Here is a 17646-nt window from a genome sequence, read left to right as displayed (position 1 = left end):
ATCTGAGACCAGTCATTTTAAAACATTGATATTTGAATAGCAGAAATGAAGAATTTGTTAAAATGACCCCCTTGATATGAATAAAGATTCAAACACAGAGGTGTGAGAGTAGTGGAAATGGATGCATTCATTGGCTTTTGCTCTTACATCTGAGTTTCTCATCCAGTGTTCCTCTGGAGGTAACAGACAAAGCCTGTATGAACTCTGAGAACTCAATACGTCCATCCTGCACAGAGAGAGAGAGAGAGAGAGAGAGAGAGAGATGGATACAGATACAAAGAAAGAAAATGACAAGTAATGTCCTTTTAAAGTCTCATCACAAGGACTATCTGACAGTTACTTCACCAAAAGATGGATTAAAGGACTCAACTGATTTCATTCCACCTTGTCTCCATAGTCAAAAGGGCCTGATTTTCAGTGGTTTAACTGCTACAGTCACTTATAGACATTAAAGTAGCTAAATCAGTATTGGAGCTATATTAGTTTTCCCATAGGGGGTTTTCTAGTGTCATTTGTAAGGGATTTGATTACTACGAGATTAAGTATCTGTGTAACTTCCCCAAAGTCCCGCAGATAGCCCAAACTGAAATGTCTTAGCCCTAACATATGTAAATATTGGAGCAGGACTACTAAAACTGAGTGAGCTCTGGGTTCAATTATAGGAAATTATTCACTCCACAATTGTTAAAACAATTTTGGTCACTGCATATTGATGTCGGATTAAAACCACAGATCTTGTTGGTAATCACCTTATAGCACCTCCCCAGGTGAAACTAATCCAACTAAAAAAGAACTAAAGATTGTAGAGCCAATAACGTGTAAATTGTTATAGTAAAGTAGTTGATGAGCCAAAAGCATGCAGAGTTTTTATTAGTGTGAGGCTGTTAAACGTTGCACATAAAACTGTTACAGAGAGACAGTTTATTCATATTTATCATGTCAGTCTGACATTGCAATATGGAGGTGTGAATGAAGATTTGGCTTTCACAGACAAGTCTGCTGAGGAGATCTTTTAAATTGCTAATGTGTCAGCAGGCAGAGGAGGCGAATGCACACTCCGTACACACACACACATACACACATACACCGATCAGGCATAACATTATGACCACCTCCTTGTTTCTACGCTCATTGTCCATTTTATCAGCTCCACTTACTATATAGGTGCACTTTGTAGTTTTACAATTACAGACTGTAGTCTATCTGTTCATCTACAAGGTGGACTGACAAGGTAGGAGTGTGTAATAGAGTGTACAGTGAGTGGACACGGTGTTTAAAAACTCCAGCAGCACTGCTGTGTCTGATCCACTCAGACTAGTGCAACACACACTAACACACCACCACCACGTCAGTGTTACTGCAGTGCTGAGAATGATCCACCACCCAAATAGTACCTGCTCTGTGAGGGTCCATGGGGGTCCTGACCACTGAAGAACAGGGTAAAAGGGGGCTAACAAAGTATGCAGAGAAACAGATGGACTACAGTCTGTAATTGTACAAAGTGCACCTATATAGTAAGTGGAGCTGATAAAATGGACAATGAGCGTAGAAACAAGGACAAGGTCATAATGTTATACCTGATCGGTGTACATGCACACACACACACACATTATAGGGATGGAACAGGTATCATTTTTAATGATACACCAACAAGTTATCAAATGACAGTCATTCCCTATCAAATTTGAATAATGTCAATAAATATATATGGTTACCATAAGTAAGTAACCTAAAACAGTTACAAACTACATAGATACAATCTCTCTACAAAGCAGTGCCCAGACAGCATATGTCTACATATTTGTTATAATCTGAACAGTAAACAGTAGCAGTGATGGTGATAATTTTGTATTTATTTGTATAGTAAATATGAAATTATCTAAATTATTGAAAATAAATGTGTTTTTTGGTGTCACAAAGAAATGTGAGAGGGTTTTGGTATATTTCACCAATAATGTTTTTGGTGTGTTTTAACAATATCACCTGTGATAATAAAGAAAAAAGTTTGTTTTGGTCAGTAATTGTGTACTTCACAGATAAACAAACAAATAAAATCAACCTGCACTTAATTCATGACTGCATATAGCACCCGGTGTTCTTTTCACTAAGTGCCCCATTTCGTGGTCACAGTAACCATGTTTTCCTGTCCTTTTCTTTCACTAAAGCCACCAGGTCTGGACTTGACCTTTCATTACCTTGTTCTCATCAAAGACATTGAAGACGAACGTAGCAAACTTGGTGGGGTCACCGAAGGGGAAGAACTGCTTGTAGATTTTCTGAAAGCCAGCTGAGTCCAGCTGTCCACTGGGGCAATCTTTAATAAAGCCCTTATACCTGAAAAAGAAAGGCAAGAATCATGTTGGTGAGAGAAGTTGGGGATGTTGGCCAATAATTTGATAAAATCATGGCCCATAATTCGCTAATAAGTATGCTTCCCTATACTTAGAAAATAACAGAAAACCTGCCGACTTGAAACACTTATAACTAAGAATTTGTGGTAATTCATTACCAGTGTAGTGGAGTGGATGGAGTGTTGACAGGTTTCTGCCTCAATATGCATGAAAAACATTTTACTTTTCACTATGTTGCTTCAGTGCTTAAAAGTTGGATAAACACTTCATAAGAACAATGTTGGTAAAATGTTTTCCCTAGATCTGTATTGTTTAACTGTGTAATGGTTGATTGATATTTGTGTGAGATTTTTACATATTTCCAGTGTTTAATCAAGGAATTTAGCAAGTGGTAAATGGCTTGTAATTAAGATTTGTACAGAAAGTGTCAGCAGGTGTTCTGTTCGTTTTTAAGCACAGAGAAATGCAAATAGAAAGAACTTTATTGATCCCGAAGGGAAATTGCAGTGTTTCAGTAGCAAGACATATAATTGCACATAAACTTACATATACTATGCAGAAAAATAGAAAATAGAAATAAATCTAGACAGAAGTTAAAGTACAAAGAAATAAAAGTATATCTATTTGCGTATTTACATGGCATATGAGACAGATTTGTTGTATTTACATGACAGCAGGCACTGAGTGGTATGAGGTAAACTAAAAGCACATATTATAGACATAACTAACTCGGAGTTGCATCAATATTACAGTGTAAAGTGCATAGTGAAAGTGTCATTACAGTAGTAGTTATGATATATTGCACAGTGTGTATTAATCGGAGAGGAGATACAGTGATGTGGTTCAGCACAGTTCAGACAGCAGGAGATCAGTACCATCCCTGCAGTAAGGAGACTCGTGGTAGAGCCTTATAGCAGTGGGTAAGAAAGATCTCACTTGGCGCTCTGAGATCTCACAGTCGGCCACTGAATGTGCTTCTCTGTTTATCCAGTAGATGCAGCATACAGAGATCAGGTAAAAAAAAAATTGAACAACTGATTCCTTAAATCCGATTGTGAAACATTTCTTTAAGATTTGGTCACAGTTTAAGAGGGCTTTTTCACTTAACAAATTTTCTATTTACAGCCCAATAACAAAAAATAATATGTTTATCCCCTCTGTTGCCGCTAGTGCCTTCAAGTTTTGGGTTGAGAAAAGAACCAGAATAGTTAAAGACTTGTTTGTTGAGGATTCCTTTATATCTTTTGAGCAACTTAGAACACGTTTTAATATTCCTCAATCACATTTTTTAGATACCTACAGCTTCGTTTTATGTCATCAAGTTATTCGCAATTTTCATCATTACCACCTCACTCCATTTTAGATATCATATTGAAAACCACTGCGATGGACTGGCGACCTGTCCAGGGTGTATCCTGCCTTCCGTCCGATGAACGCTGGGATAGGCTCCAGCACCCCACCGCGACCCAGAAGGATAAGTGGTTTAGATGAACCCACAGTCTAAGAAATGCATTGGTGTGGTGTACTCTCTGCTTAATTCATATAATTTGAAGCCTCTAACTTTATTGAAACAACAGTGGGAGGAGGAACTTGACACACAGATATCAACAGAGATGTGGCAAGATATTTTGGATGGAATACACTCCTCTTCAATTTGTTTAAGGCACACCATCATCCAGTTTAAAACAGTCCATCATCTACATTAGTTCAAGGTTAGGCTGGCTAAATTTACTGCAAGTGTTGATCCTATGTGTGACAGGTGTAAAACAGAACCCGCCACTCTCTCTCATATGTTTTGGTCCTGTCCAAAATTAACTATATTCTGGCAGTCAATATTTCCTTTCCTCTCAAGTGTCTTTAAGAGATCATTGATGCCATCTCCTATTACGGCAATATTTGGAGTGACTTTACAGGAGTCTCACTTAGATAACCCTGCCAAAAGGGCGATTGCCACTCTCTTAGCCAGGCGGCTTATTCTACTGAAATGGAAGGATGAGTTCCCACCCACTTTCAAATACTGGATAAGGGATTTAATGCATTATGTGAGTCTAGAAAAAGTTTGTTACTCTGTGACTGGTTGTGGTCATAAGTTCTATAAGACCTTGCAACCTATCTTGACATATGTAGAAAACATGGAGTCTTTATTTCCTTTTTAAGCAATGTCACGTTTCTTCTCACTGTATTATATTCTGTGTTTTTATATCTGTGTATGTGTTTATATGTATGTATGTATGTATGTATGTGTATATATATATACTAGTCGAATGACCTTTTATGGTGCAGTGGTGCAGCATAGATGGGGTGTTGTTGAGAGGGATTTTATTTGTTCTCTCATTTTTCTTTTTTTTCTTTTTATTGTCTAAAAACAATAGAACAATTGTTTAATAGACCTATCACAATTATAACATAATAGTCTGTTACAATTACTGGAGGTGATCAAAATTATTTAAGCTGCCCGAAATTATTTTAAACAGTTGTTAGCTTTCACAATTGTAAGTTTACATCTAAATCAAAGAAAGAAGAAAACAAATTTCTAAAGACAAATCATGGGCATTACAAAAACCGTGAAAGTCTGATTTAGTGTTCTAACACCTTTTTATTTGAGCTGAAGCTGTGTCTGTCATCAGTTGGTAGCAACTAAGTATCAACAGCTAAGTAGCTAAACAGCCAATCAATTAAACTGTTAATTGCCATGATTTATTATTAATTAACTGTCAGCTAAAATTTCATCATTGTGACAGTTCTATCCTTTAAAAACATAAGCTTCGGATTAACAATATACTTCAAACTTCAACTTCTCTGGTTCTCACAGTCAAGTCTACACTGCCTGTCAAACGTTTGTAGAGATCTAGCTTTTTAAAATGTGTCAAATAAATGAGCATGTTTTTGTTGTTGGTTTGCAATAACTTAACATATTAAAGTTTTTTCATGATCTTCACATTTTTGCAAAAACTACAAAATACCTGAGAGAAGGGACCTACCTTGGGAATAATGCTAATTAATTAAATTATGCTAATCATTATATGCTAATTACCCCCTTAGTTTGGAAAAGAAAACTGTCTTCAAGGAGTCCCTTCCGAGGAAGGGACTTTCTATTGTTGAGAATTATAAAAGATACCTAGAATAAGGAATTAAGTGTTTCATGTTAACAAAACCTTTAACAGAGATTTTTTTTTACTTGTAACAGTAAAAATCAAGTAATAAAAAAATTTAAGTCGGCAAGGTGTCCCAAAACTTTTAATAGGTCTATACAGCAGATACAGCATGTTCATAAAATCTAAAAATATACAAATTCTAAAATCTATGACACATGGATTGTAAATCATACAGGGAAAAAAATGAGCAAACTGATCTGACCTTTTATCTGAAATTTAGCGTAAGGACAGCTGAAATAAAATGATAAAAGTAAAAGTGCCTCTCCAGGGCACATATTTAAAGTAAAGAGAGCGAGAGAGAGAGAGAGAGAGAGAGAGAAAAAAGAGAGACAGATCATTTATTACGTGATCAGAAATGGAAGAGACTGGAGGGTGTGTTCATAGAAAATGAGTAAATATGCAAAGATATGCAAATATGCAGCGGAAAGAAAATTCCTATTTGTAGAGGCAGAGGAATCAGAGCAGTAATCCACAACTACAAAGCAGAGACATGAAAACTCTCCCCGCAGTGCAAACGACTGGCAGCAAAGGGTTTCATACTCCTGCAGGTTTGCTTCGTCACTTGAAGTGTGCCATACAGATAAAGTACAAATCATATCTGAGTCTATGCAGTCATTTAAGAGGGGAGACTCTATGCCTTCCAGTCCATATTTTTGAATAAAAATTCAGGAAACACAGCATTGTGCATTACTATGCTTACAATTTAACCTGACAGACTTTGCTTAAAAATGTACGTTACTCGATTCAAAAAGTTACATTTTACATTTACGGCATTTACCAGACGCTTTTATCCACTTACAGAACCGCTTTGTCCTCAGCTTGGAAAAAAAGACTCTTGTAACTGAATGCAACCAAATCTTCATAGCAATGTCTAGTGTAAAGCCTGTCCAGAAGAGTAGAGGCTGTGACTGTAGCAAAACAAACTTTCTATTAATACCCTTGAATTCAGCAGAAATGTTGGAAAAGCAGATGTATATAAACTTTTGGACATAGTGTATACTCATTGGCCATTTTACTGACTACTGATGAAGGGCCAGTGGACAACTTACACATGGAAAATAGATGTGTTATAGCCTCAGTTATAGACTCAGGTGTTCACTAAAAACTCAACCATGAAGAATTGAGGACTGCCAAAAATAAAAGAGCACAGTCCACTTCCAAGTGAATCCTCATTCAGTTCTTGGCTGGTGGAGATGCTTTTTTTATGATGGTCTAGTGCATGGAATTTTAGATCATGGCTTCCTAGCCCAGTGGCATGTCATCTTCGCATATCTAATCTACCCTTTTTAACATTTCTGTTACATTTTTTACTCTTGACAGATGCTAATGTTGTTCATGCAACAAAAGTCTTCTGCTAATAAAAGTAGACAATGATTAAAGATAAGATAATTTGCTGTATGGACTGCAGAACATATTTTTGATGGGTGGGGGCAGGCATCAGCCACCTGATTGGTTAAAATGAAATCAGCACAGAATTAAACCAATCACTTATGTAAGCAGCGATTTAAGATTTATTTTATTGCTTTGACTGTGATCCCGATATATACCAAATAAGTCACATTAAGCACTGTTTAACATAAAACGGGTAGAAAAGAACTATGCAGGATTTTTTTTGTTTGTTCATTTCATTGTTTATTTATTTTCATCTATGCTATGTTTTATCTGATTTTATTACATTATATTATTTATCAACATGCTGTTCAACTTAAAATAAAATTTTCAAGGTACGGCCACAGCCCAGGTGGCCCCAGTTCCACAGGCCTTGCCAAATTTCTGACCAACCAATGAACATCCATGTATTTGCAGGTCCAGATCATATCTGCATACACTTTGGCCAAATTCCATTTACACTTTCACTTTTGCACATAAAAAGCACATTAATACATTTTTCACTTCCATTTATTTTTCCCATTACCACACAAATGAAGTAAAATCCAAGTGTTATCCAATCACCGAAAATGCATGTTGAGGCAAGGTGTACATAGCCCTTTTAATGAGCTTTAACTGGTGCAATTTGGAAAATATATATATATATATATATATATATGTATATATATATATATATATACATACACAGTTTAGCATGTAAAATAATATAATGATAATAATAATGATAATTTAACATAATTACACTAACTGTTAATATCTGTTAATATCAGGAATTTGATTTTCACCTGAGAAAATTCAATACAACACTACAACAGCAGTTAGAAGGTTTGTCGTGCTTCTCCATCCAAACAGATCAAAATGTTTCTATTGAATATATATTGATTAATCAGCTGTGTGCAGGGTCGAATTTTGAAACTCTGTTATTATAGAAATAAACAATACACAACTGCATCTTTCATGATAAGTTCTGCTTAACTACTGTTTTCTTTATCCCCCACTGCTCAAAAGCAAAAGTGCTTTGATCTTCCAGCACGTATGTCTATCGTTAGTGGCTGTTTGGCAATTCTGACCTGGTTAAAATGAAACCAAACTCAGGATTTCAGAAATAGAAGGAGTGGAGAGAAATAAGCAAACAACTTCTGACTTGTTTGTGTCAAAAAGCAAGTGAGCCTAAAATGCCAAACAGTAAATACGTCATAGTACTATTTTCCTTATTGTCAGCTGTTTAACTCATATATATACACCAACCAACCTTATAAAGAAATACATTGAATTTTTTTTCTTTTCCTTTATTTTCTTTGGATAGGGCAGGGGCAGAGGAATGGGCACATTACTGAACCTGGGGCCCAAACTTTGATCCAACATTTGAAACTTTTCAGTTAACTGAACAGTAAGTTAACAGAATAAGAATCTGTGTCTTATGTCCAGTCAACGTATTATTTGAATCAAAATTGTAAAGCAGCCCAGTAACGTTTTATTTTTTTTTACAGGGTTGTTCATGAGCCAGCAAATGTGCTATGACCATGCATTTGTGCTTACCGTCATGGTAAATCTGGTGCTGACTTTTAAGCATCTGGTGCAATGTCACAACATCAAACTCAGACAAACAAGGTGCGAAAACCTGCAAAGTATACCAACAAAGTGTACTAGTATAAAAAATTCAGGAATACTGTTGTGCCTAATACATTTTTATCAGCCCAACACACAGTAACATGCCACTAACGTGTCAGTGTCACTGCTGTGCTGAGACCACCACTCCGAAATAATATCTGGTCAGCAGTGGTCTTTTGGTTGTACTTTTCCACTGATGGACAGAGTAGAAGGAGGCTAACGGTAGGCACCAACATAGACCTTTGCCCTGCCTTATCCTATTCATGGGAAGCTCTGCAGCACTGTGCTGTGCATGAAGCGTGGCAGCTTTCAAACACTTGTGAAAAACACTCATCGGTAAACATGCGAAAAGATCAGCACTTCTTGTTATTCTGAGCCAATTACAGAGCACTGGGCACTGTTTCAGCAACCACTGATTGGAGCTTTAATGTGTGCCTTTGTGTACAAAGTTGCATTGCATTAATCATCCATGACCAAACAAATTTATGAAAATTGTTATTTATCAGACATTTGGGCTTGTAGGCTTTAGTCATTCTCATTATGGCTATTTCTCTGTCCATTAGTATGAATATTTCCTCTTGCTTCATTTATGCGCACAAGTATTTTTGCTTTAGTTAATGTAGCTGGCATGCTGCATGAACAAGCAGGCTATTTTAATCAGGGCCACAGCCTATTGTAATCAGCAGAGGAGACAGCTGAAGAGATGGTGGGAGATGCTCTTCAAATTGAAGACACATTTATGGGCAGCTGATTGTCTCGTCTAATAAACAACATGGGTGCAGGAGCAGAACGCTAAGAGCCTGAGACAGATAAAATGTTTTTTAAGTGTCTGCATGTAACGTATGTGAAACACAGGGTGGAATGAGGACTCACTGGAAATTATAACTAAAAGGGTGCATGTGTTTTTAGCTAAAAGGTTAGTAAAAGGGGCCACAGAAAAGGGTCATGGAAACAAACAGACATTCTTTCTATTAAAAAGGTGGATCTAAACATTGTTTACACTCTTTGAGCCCCTGTCCATGCAGCATGTATGTGGAAACTATGCTGCAAAAACATTTTTTTTTTCTAATTCACCACAGATGTGATGTCACAACTGTTTACATATGACTGCCCATTCAGTCTATAGCTTACAACACTGAAGTGATATGAGTTTTGCTAGTGCATACTTAACAGTTTGTTCTGTACAGTTTAGCCTGAACTGCTTTTTGAATGAGGCATAATTTAGGGTGGATAGTCGAATGGAGATCAATTGTATATATCAGTCTTAAAGCATCTTTACTACTAAGGAATAAAAAGAGGTTGAAAGTGGTCATTTAAAAAGCATTCTGAAGCATTCCGCTAAGCTGACAGCGATTAACATAAACACTTTTTGGCTTTTCTCATCTGAAGCTTGTAAAGGACATCACATGTTTCACTTGGAACTTGCAACAGACATATTAACATATATTTTGCCTTCTATGAGTTTCACAGGGACCCCTTCAGTAAAGAGCCCTGGCACAGAGCAGCCACTGTTTTCCACATCTGACTGAAACTTATTGGTCAAGCTCCCACTCTTACTCACAATCTGTGACATATCTCGGATTTCCAGATGGCCTAGAGATGTTTCTCACAAAACAGGTCTGACCAATTGGAAATCAAAATGTTATTGGTTGACTCCACTGTCAATTTCTAATTATGTTAATTTTTTATTTATGTTAATCTAATCTAATTACATGACACATTCGGCCTTCAGTTCAGTTCTTGAATTCCTAACCAATGGGAAAGCTAGCTTAGCTGTATATATCACCGAGAAAAAAAAAAATCATGTTCTATTTGGATAATTTTCCTTTGGGCATTTCATAAATTTAACCCGTTTGTTTCCAATGAAAAATTAACAATGAAATAAGAGGGTTACCACAGCACTTGCAGAGTACTGTGCAAAAGTTAGCCATGTCTTTTTTTCATATTTCATAGAAATCATTAGCCATTTTAAAGGCCTGTAAGGCCCTGAGGGTTCCCCACTAGATGCAACAATGAATCATCATATGCAGAATTTATTATTGATTGTTTTCTCTGGTGCATTTGTAAGTTTTGTGAACATTTTACTTTGACTCACATCATGTTATTTGCTTAATTTATCCTTACAGAGCAAAATAAAACACAAACACACCTAAATAGCTGTGTGGTGTAGCTAGATACCTTATTAAAAATGATCAAAAACTACAAAATCTAGTCACAGTGCATCGTTTTTAGAAACAATAAACAACTTTGCATCCCTGCACCAGGTATACAGAGTCAGTTATGGATTAACCATTAGAAACTGCAGGTATTACTCTTGATAACAAATGCAATGGAATTTTATATTCATTATTTTCACACTCATAGCTCATTGACACAACCAGAGAAATTCTGTCTACGTGTGGATTCTAAAGTTTCATTTGATATCACTTTCATATTCATAAGTACAAGAGAACTTATTTTATTATGATTTGAATTTGATAAAATTATTGGGCTTTTTGTATTTGTTTATTTAATCTTTTCACAGTAGGCCTAATGCCTAGACGGTCACATCATTTGAGATCCAAAAGTTACTGTTACAAGTACAGTCTCATTTTGGGAAAAGAAAGACTATCCTTTTGCATTGTTTTTGCCATTTTTCTAATCATTTTTGTTACAGAATGGAAACTGATATTAAACATAATTGATTACATATCAAACAAAGTAAACACTATATGAATAGTATAGTACAAATTCCTATAGTAAAATAACAATAATTAATCAGAATTTATGAGGGGAATGTGGTACCTTTAACTTAATAATGAAAAACAAAAAAATTATGCATAAGTTCAGTATCAGTAACATGCAATAGAAATCACAAAGTTGACAGATGTCAATCAGATTTTGATTATCCAACTACAAATGGTCCCACCCAATAGAACTATCGTTTTGCTACAATATTTTTGAAGATCAAAAGTAAAATGATTTTCCACTAAAAGTGTGTAATGTTTGAATATTGCTTCCCTTAACTGTACCAAGTGAAGAGAAGTGTCTAGAACAAAGTTTCTGAAGTTTCTTCAGTGTGTTTCCTCTGAGGACTGAACAGGTATGGCTCTGAGGTAAGTCTTCATCTCAACAAATGTTCTGAATTCAATGAAGCACTGGGAGAAACTGAACTCCAGGGAAAACAGTGTACCCGAGGGGGCCTGTAATTGTGTATGACAAGTGTGTCTATGGCTGCCACTGTGGTGTGTGATCAGGGCTCCTGAGTGCCTCTCCAGGGAACCCTAATCCACCTTACACAATCATCCCTCTCTCCAGCGACCATGACAGAGCTGTCCACTGTTTTCCACATTTCACAGCAATAGTTAACAGGGGTGAAAAAACATCTCTGAAGATGTTAAATTTCTCAGGCATTTCAAAATTAAAATTTTAGACTACTTTCAAAAGCAAAAATAAATGAAGAAAAATACATATATTCTGCTACTGTATAAATAGTTTCTCCAGTCATAATTGTGAATTCATTGTATCTTTAAAACAAATTCTGATTCATACAAAAAACTCACTGAATCGTAGTGAAATTTAAGATTTCATGATGTACTGAATTGTTTCCCAATGAATTTTAATGTAATCAATGTCAGAGACTGTAACCTAACTGCTTCAAAATTAGAGATCATCCCTGATGGTAAATATATTGCAATAACAAACCAAAACCATGCCATACTTCAGATTCTTCAAAGTATTTTCCATTTGTAGCTTTGCATCATTTTAGCATTCTGTCAAGCAAGGAGAATGCAAAAATAATGCTAAAATGAAAGAGCCACCTGGGATGGTATTCCAGCATGAAGAAGCTCCACATATGCTGAGCACTTGGCTGTTGAGGATTACATGTTAATTTCAAAAATATTTGTTATGTTTTAATAAATTAACCAAGCAAATATGTGCATTTAATCCAGTACAAATTTACAAAACTACAAATCGTAGTTTTACACAGTCATAACTGTGGAGTGAATGCCTTTTGTAATTGGCTGAACCCAGATTTCCCTTAGTAACAGCGCTCCTGTTTATATAAAACCTGCTAACAGACAAGAACATTTGTCTTTGGGGACTGCAAGACAAGACGTATGCCGCTCAAGTGGAGTATGACTTGACACAGTTCCTCTATACAGGTCTAACATCAGCAATGACATTTGTGTCTTTTCTGTTTCCTTTTCACTCTCATGCTTGCTGTACACTGTTTGTTACTGTTACTGAGTATGGCACCTGGTGTGTAACCCTTTTTAAAACCTTTAATTCTACGAGTTTAACATGGAACTTGCCCGAGTTTACATGTTTACAAGAGTCTTTACTCCCGTAAGGCGGCTCTGGTAACACAGGCCTGATACCATCTGTCTCACGCATCTGTGTGATCAGTTAATAACTGGAATGAAAACTAATTACAGAACTCAAAACTTGAATTTGCCATGACAAGGTAAGATGCACCTTTATGTATGGTTCTTTGAGAGCCTTCTGACTGAAACTTTAGCATTAGCTAGAAGACAGTGACTAAGAAAACCTATTAACCCTTGTAGTTACTGAATAATAAGCCTTAGTATGAAATAAACTTGGAAGGGGTTAAGGGGTTAGGTTATAGCCTTAACTGATAGTGCTAATTAAAAGTAATATGCCATCAAGCCAGCCAAAATGGAGAAGAATTATTTTGCACCATTTTTGTCCCTCAATATCATATCTAAAATTAATAACGATGTGAAGTATTGAGCAAAAGTAGAAAACATATATTTTGCAAAAAATACACAAAACACAACAAAGCCTAATATCAAATCTATAGCATTTAATTATATATATATATATATATATATATATATATATATATATATATATATATATATATAAAACAGGAGTTTCCAAAATTACAGTTCAGAGCATTATTTAAAGATATATAGAGATTGGGACTCTTAACAATCGTGCTACATCTGGTAGACCACCAAAAACGTCAGCATCAGGTAAACAAATTAAAGCTTTCAAAACAGGAGAAAACCTATGAGTCTGAAAGCATGTATAGCTGTCAAGAAGCTATTAGTAAGAAAAGGAAATAGAGAAGAAAAATATGCACCAGAACACCAAAACTGGGTTTTGTGGGTCAATGAGAGATGTATTTGTTAATTTGTTGAAGTATAAAAGGCAACCAGCCTGTAAGACTGAACTTCAGAGGTGTGGAAAAATATCCCTGCAGATTTCTTTGAAAAACTGAAAGAAAGTCTACCTAAAATAATGGATGCTGTAATAACAGCAACGCATGGAAAAAATAAATACTGAAAATTTTGACATTATATCCAGTTGTTGAGGCCTCTGTGAGATTTCCTTTTAATGCTTTCCTTTTTATGCTTTCTGCTTTTTTTCCTGACACTGAAAAATAAATATTTAATAAAGAATGGAAATTAAGTAAATAAAACAGGTGGTCTCTGACTTTTGCAAAGTACTTAAGGCTCAGAAACATTAGCAGTTCATGCCTCAAAACAACTGGAAAATACTCATGTCAGATTAAAACTGCAGTGTTAAATAAAATTAATAGATTATAGGCTATTAAAGAAAAAAATCTGTGGTATAAACAGAGGTGTGCAACCCCATTTATTTCGAATGCACCCATAATGATTTTGTTCTTGAACCTGACCTTTGATCCTTAAGCTGCTTGGCAACCATAGCTGTTAATGAAATACACTGCTTGGTGGAAGAACTGTTATTAATATAAAATACTACAGTATTTTGGCATACTGTATTTTGTAGCTGTTTTATAAAAGCTATTTGTGTCGAGCCTAACAACAAACGCACTGTACGACATGGCCTCCCGTGGCTTACTGCTTCATTAGAAACAAATTTCAAGCATTTACCCATAAGCCCGTCTTCAGCAGGCAACAGAAGAAACATCAAAAACCACTGTGCGAGGCCCAGCTGAGTTGTTCACAAGCTTTCTATGAGGGAGAACAGTGTGTCTCTACTCTTATGGGAATCTGTGAAGAACTAATGTGAAGAAGAAATGTGTGAGTTGCTCTTCCTCTTTCACTCATGTCAAAATAGTGAGTAAGGCTTTGTTACAAGACACTCTTGTACAGTCAAACAAGCCACCCAATGTTTTTTTTTTTATGACCAAGATGTCGTCTGTGTCCCAATCAAATTGAAAAAAGGAGTCTTTTGTTCCACACTTCCATTTCTGTTTTTTTCATGCCCCCTTCTTTCATCAGCTTTCACTTTGTTCTATTGTTTTTACCTCACATGTTCTTTGTTCGGTTTCTCTCACATTTGTTTGGTAGCTCTGTCTTAAGACATTCACATCTCTTTCTCCCTTGCTTCTCCACCTCCTTTTCTCTCTCTCTCTCTCTCTCTCTCTCTCTCTCTCTTTCTCCTTTCCCCTCTTCTCTCTTTCTCCCCCAGGCACTCAGTCCAGTGTCAATCGCTCTCCATCTGCCATGTGTGGCATACAGCAGGCGGGCAAAGCAAGGCTCTTGGCACATGCATTAAGGGATTCAGGGAGAGAGAGAAAGAGAGAGTGGGGGAGTAAGAGAGAGCGAGAGAGAGAGAGAGAGAGAGAGAGAGAGAGGGAAAACGGTAGAGGAGAATGACTCAACATAGTCTAAATCTGCAGGCTGAAGAAGCACGGCAAGAGGCATACAGATGTGGGCTTATTGCGCAAGTACAAAATCATCCAAACAGACAGTAAAGCACTTAGATAATAGTCTTGCATATAAAAGAAACATTCTTGATTTTGTAGCTGCAAGAATAAACTTGATTTCTGTTCATTGGCCCTGGTTCCTTGGTCCAATACAAGTCATTTGCTTCCTTAGTTTGGCACTGGAGTCATGAGGCTGATGTAGCTAGCATGCAATGGAACTCAATTATAGAACCCTATTTCTAAATCATTACACCACATCAAGTCATCTCAAATAGACATGCTTATGTGGTTTCCACCACGATATGGAAAGACTGAGAGAAAATCTCCTGAAAACAATGGAAGCTGTAATAAAGGCAAAGCGAGGACACACTAAATACTTAAATTCTGACATTATATTTAGTTGTTGAGGCTTCTGTGAATTTTTTTTTTACTTATGCTTTCTGCTTTTTACCTGACACTGAAAAATAAATATCATAATTAAAGTCAATTTTGACTGGAAATTAATTAAATAAAAGGGTGGTCTCTGACTTTTGCACAGTACTCATACACATAAGCAGTTTATGTCTCAAACCAACTAGAAAATACCTGTGTCAGATCAAAACTGTAATGTTAAATAGAACAAAGATTATAGGCTATACAATATCAATTGTATAAGTGGATGTGTGCAACCCCATCTATTTCTAAAGCACCTGTAATAATTTTGTTTTACTTAAAAGCCAATCTTAAATCTTATTAGCGCTTAGTTGTCAAGATGACATTTGCACTCTCCACTGAATGAAAGAGGGAAAACACAGATAGCAGAAACTATGGTACAGTGTTGTGCACGACTAAAAAGGTAAAAAATACGGGAACATTACCCTTTAACATTGTCTACAAAGATGGTTTCCTGTAAGATGTGTAAAACTAAGCTGATTTTCAATGGAGGCGTAAGTGTCGTGTAAGGATTTAACAGCAGAAAATCTCAGCACGGTGAGTAAACCATAGTAAAACTGTAGTGAAAAGTGCTGTCTGCGTTTCAGTGAGTTCTGTTTTGGTTTAGCAAATAAACACCGTCGGCTGAATGCAAGAGCTAAATTATACTTACTTGTTGCTACACCTGCTCATCCAAAAAGAAACAGATATTTTTTTAAAGCATACTTTCTTTCTCTGTATTTTGACCTCTTGCCCACATGGAAATGGTGTTTTAGGTCACTGAAAATAGAAAATGCTCTCCTCAGTTTTCTGTGTTTCATACGGAGAGATGTTTTTGAAAATGTTGACATGTTTATTGCTATTTCACAAGTGGTAAACATGCTTTGTGTTCCTGTATGTCTCACACTGCTGAGAACCTGGCTGTTTCTGTGAGGTCTGTAATATCAGGTTTGATTCAATGATGGTAATGACCACAAAGTATATTTACCTTATCATTAGAGGAGAAATAATTTGAATTGCAGTGCAAAGTTCTTAGAGAATTAAACTACCTTCATAATAGTCCTTGGACTGTCATGTAAGGTTTGTTCGTGCATTGTATTGTTAAGTAAAACAGCATTTCGAGGACAATGCAGAAGGCATCTTGTGGTACTGTTGATATTGATAAAAGTATTATTTAGAACATAGGGTAGGTGTTTTATGTTTAAAAGAGGACAAAAGGAGCAATAATCCTTGTATTTTTAGTTTGTTGAAAGAAACATTGTGTACTGGCCACACTTTTTTCCCCAATTAACCTATTTTGGAAATTTTTGTTACTTGCAGCCCTACACCTGATTGCCTTCAGAAGTAACTCAATGAGCCCTTTGTGAGTTGAATTAGGTGTCCTAGATCTTAGAAAGCATTAAAGTTGGCTGTACTGTGGCCATCCACAACTGAAGTATTGTACTTGGCAGTACCAAAATGAAGGCATGTGCAAACCAGAGCTGAGAATTCATGAAGTATCTGCCACGAGTCCACATCAAATCACAAAGATATGAAGTAAATTTCATATCTGTATATCACATCAACTCATTTCACCAAGAATACAATACCACACAGTGTCCATGGTAACTGCAGGGGCCACTAAGTTGTTATCAGGTAACTGCATTTCTCAACAGCACTGCAACACCATGATTGTTTGTGTTTACATACACAATTCGATCTCTCACAGTACAACATCCTCAACTGATCCAGTAAAGTCTCTTATTAATCGGAGCTGTAAGGGTCTTGTATTATGATAAGGATGAAAAAGTATGAGGAAAGTAATGGTTTGTAAGTTAGGAGAAGGAAGAAAAGAGAGTGTGCATAACTTACCACTGCTGTACTTCTTTTTCAGTGACTGTGGAGAAAGACGGAAGAAAAGAGACTGTTAGTAAGGGCAAACAGATGAGAAGTATATGGGGAAAGAATATTATATACATCATATATATTATACAAATATCATAAATGTGTTCAAATATTCTGTGTACAATTTACATTTAAACATTTTTCAATACCTGAAACCTTGTTGCCTACCATTCTGACCATTGTACCATTCTGAATCCAGAAC

General features: G+C 36.1%; 1 protein-coding gene across 1 annotated transcript in view; it reads right to left on the bottom strand.

Annotated features, from left to right (window-relative positions):
- The window catches only part of ncs1a (neuronal calcium sensor 1a), a 41145-nt gene that overhangs the window by 7152 nt on the left and 16347 nt on the right, over positions 1-17646 (bottom strand). Inside the window, exons 2-4 of the mRNA XM_036563004.1 lie at positions 17412-17436; positions 2196-2334; positions 148-226 (exon numbers count right to left, since the gene is read on the bottom strand). Of these exons, the coding sequence (XP_036418897.1) occupies positions 148-226; positions 2196-2334; positions 17412-17436 (243 nt within the window). The remainder of the gene's footprint in view (positions 1-147; positions 227-2195; positions 2335-17411; positions 17437-17646) is intronic.

Source organism: Colossoma macropomum, unplaced genomic scaffold (genome assembly GCF_904425465.1).
Source record: "Colossoma macropomum unplaced genomic scaffold, Colossoma_macropomum, whole genome shotgun sequence".
Lineage (NCBI taxonomy): Eukaryota > Metazoa > Chordata > Actinopteri > Characiformes > Serrasalmidae > Colossoma > Colossoma macropomum.
Note: the sequence above shows the minus strand (reverse complement) of the source record. Positions and strands in the feature narration are given on the sequence as shown.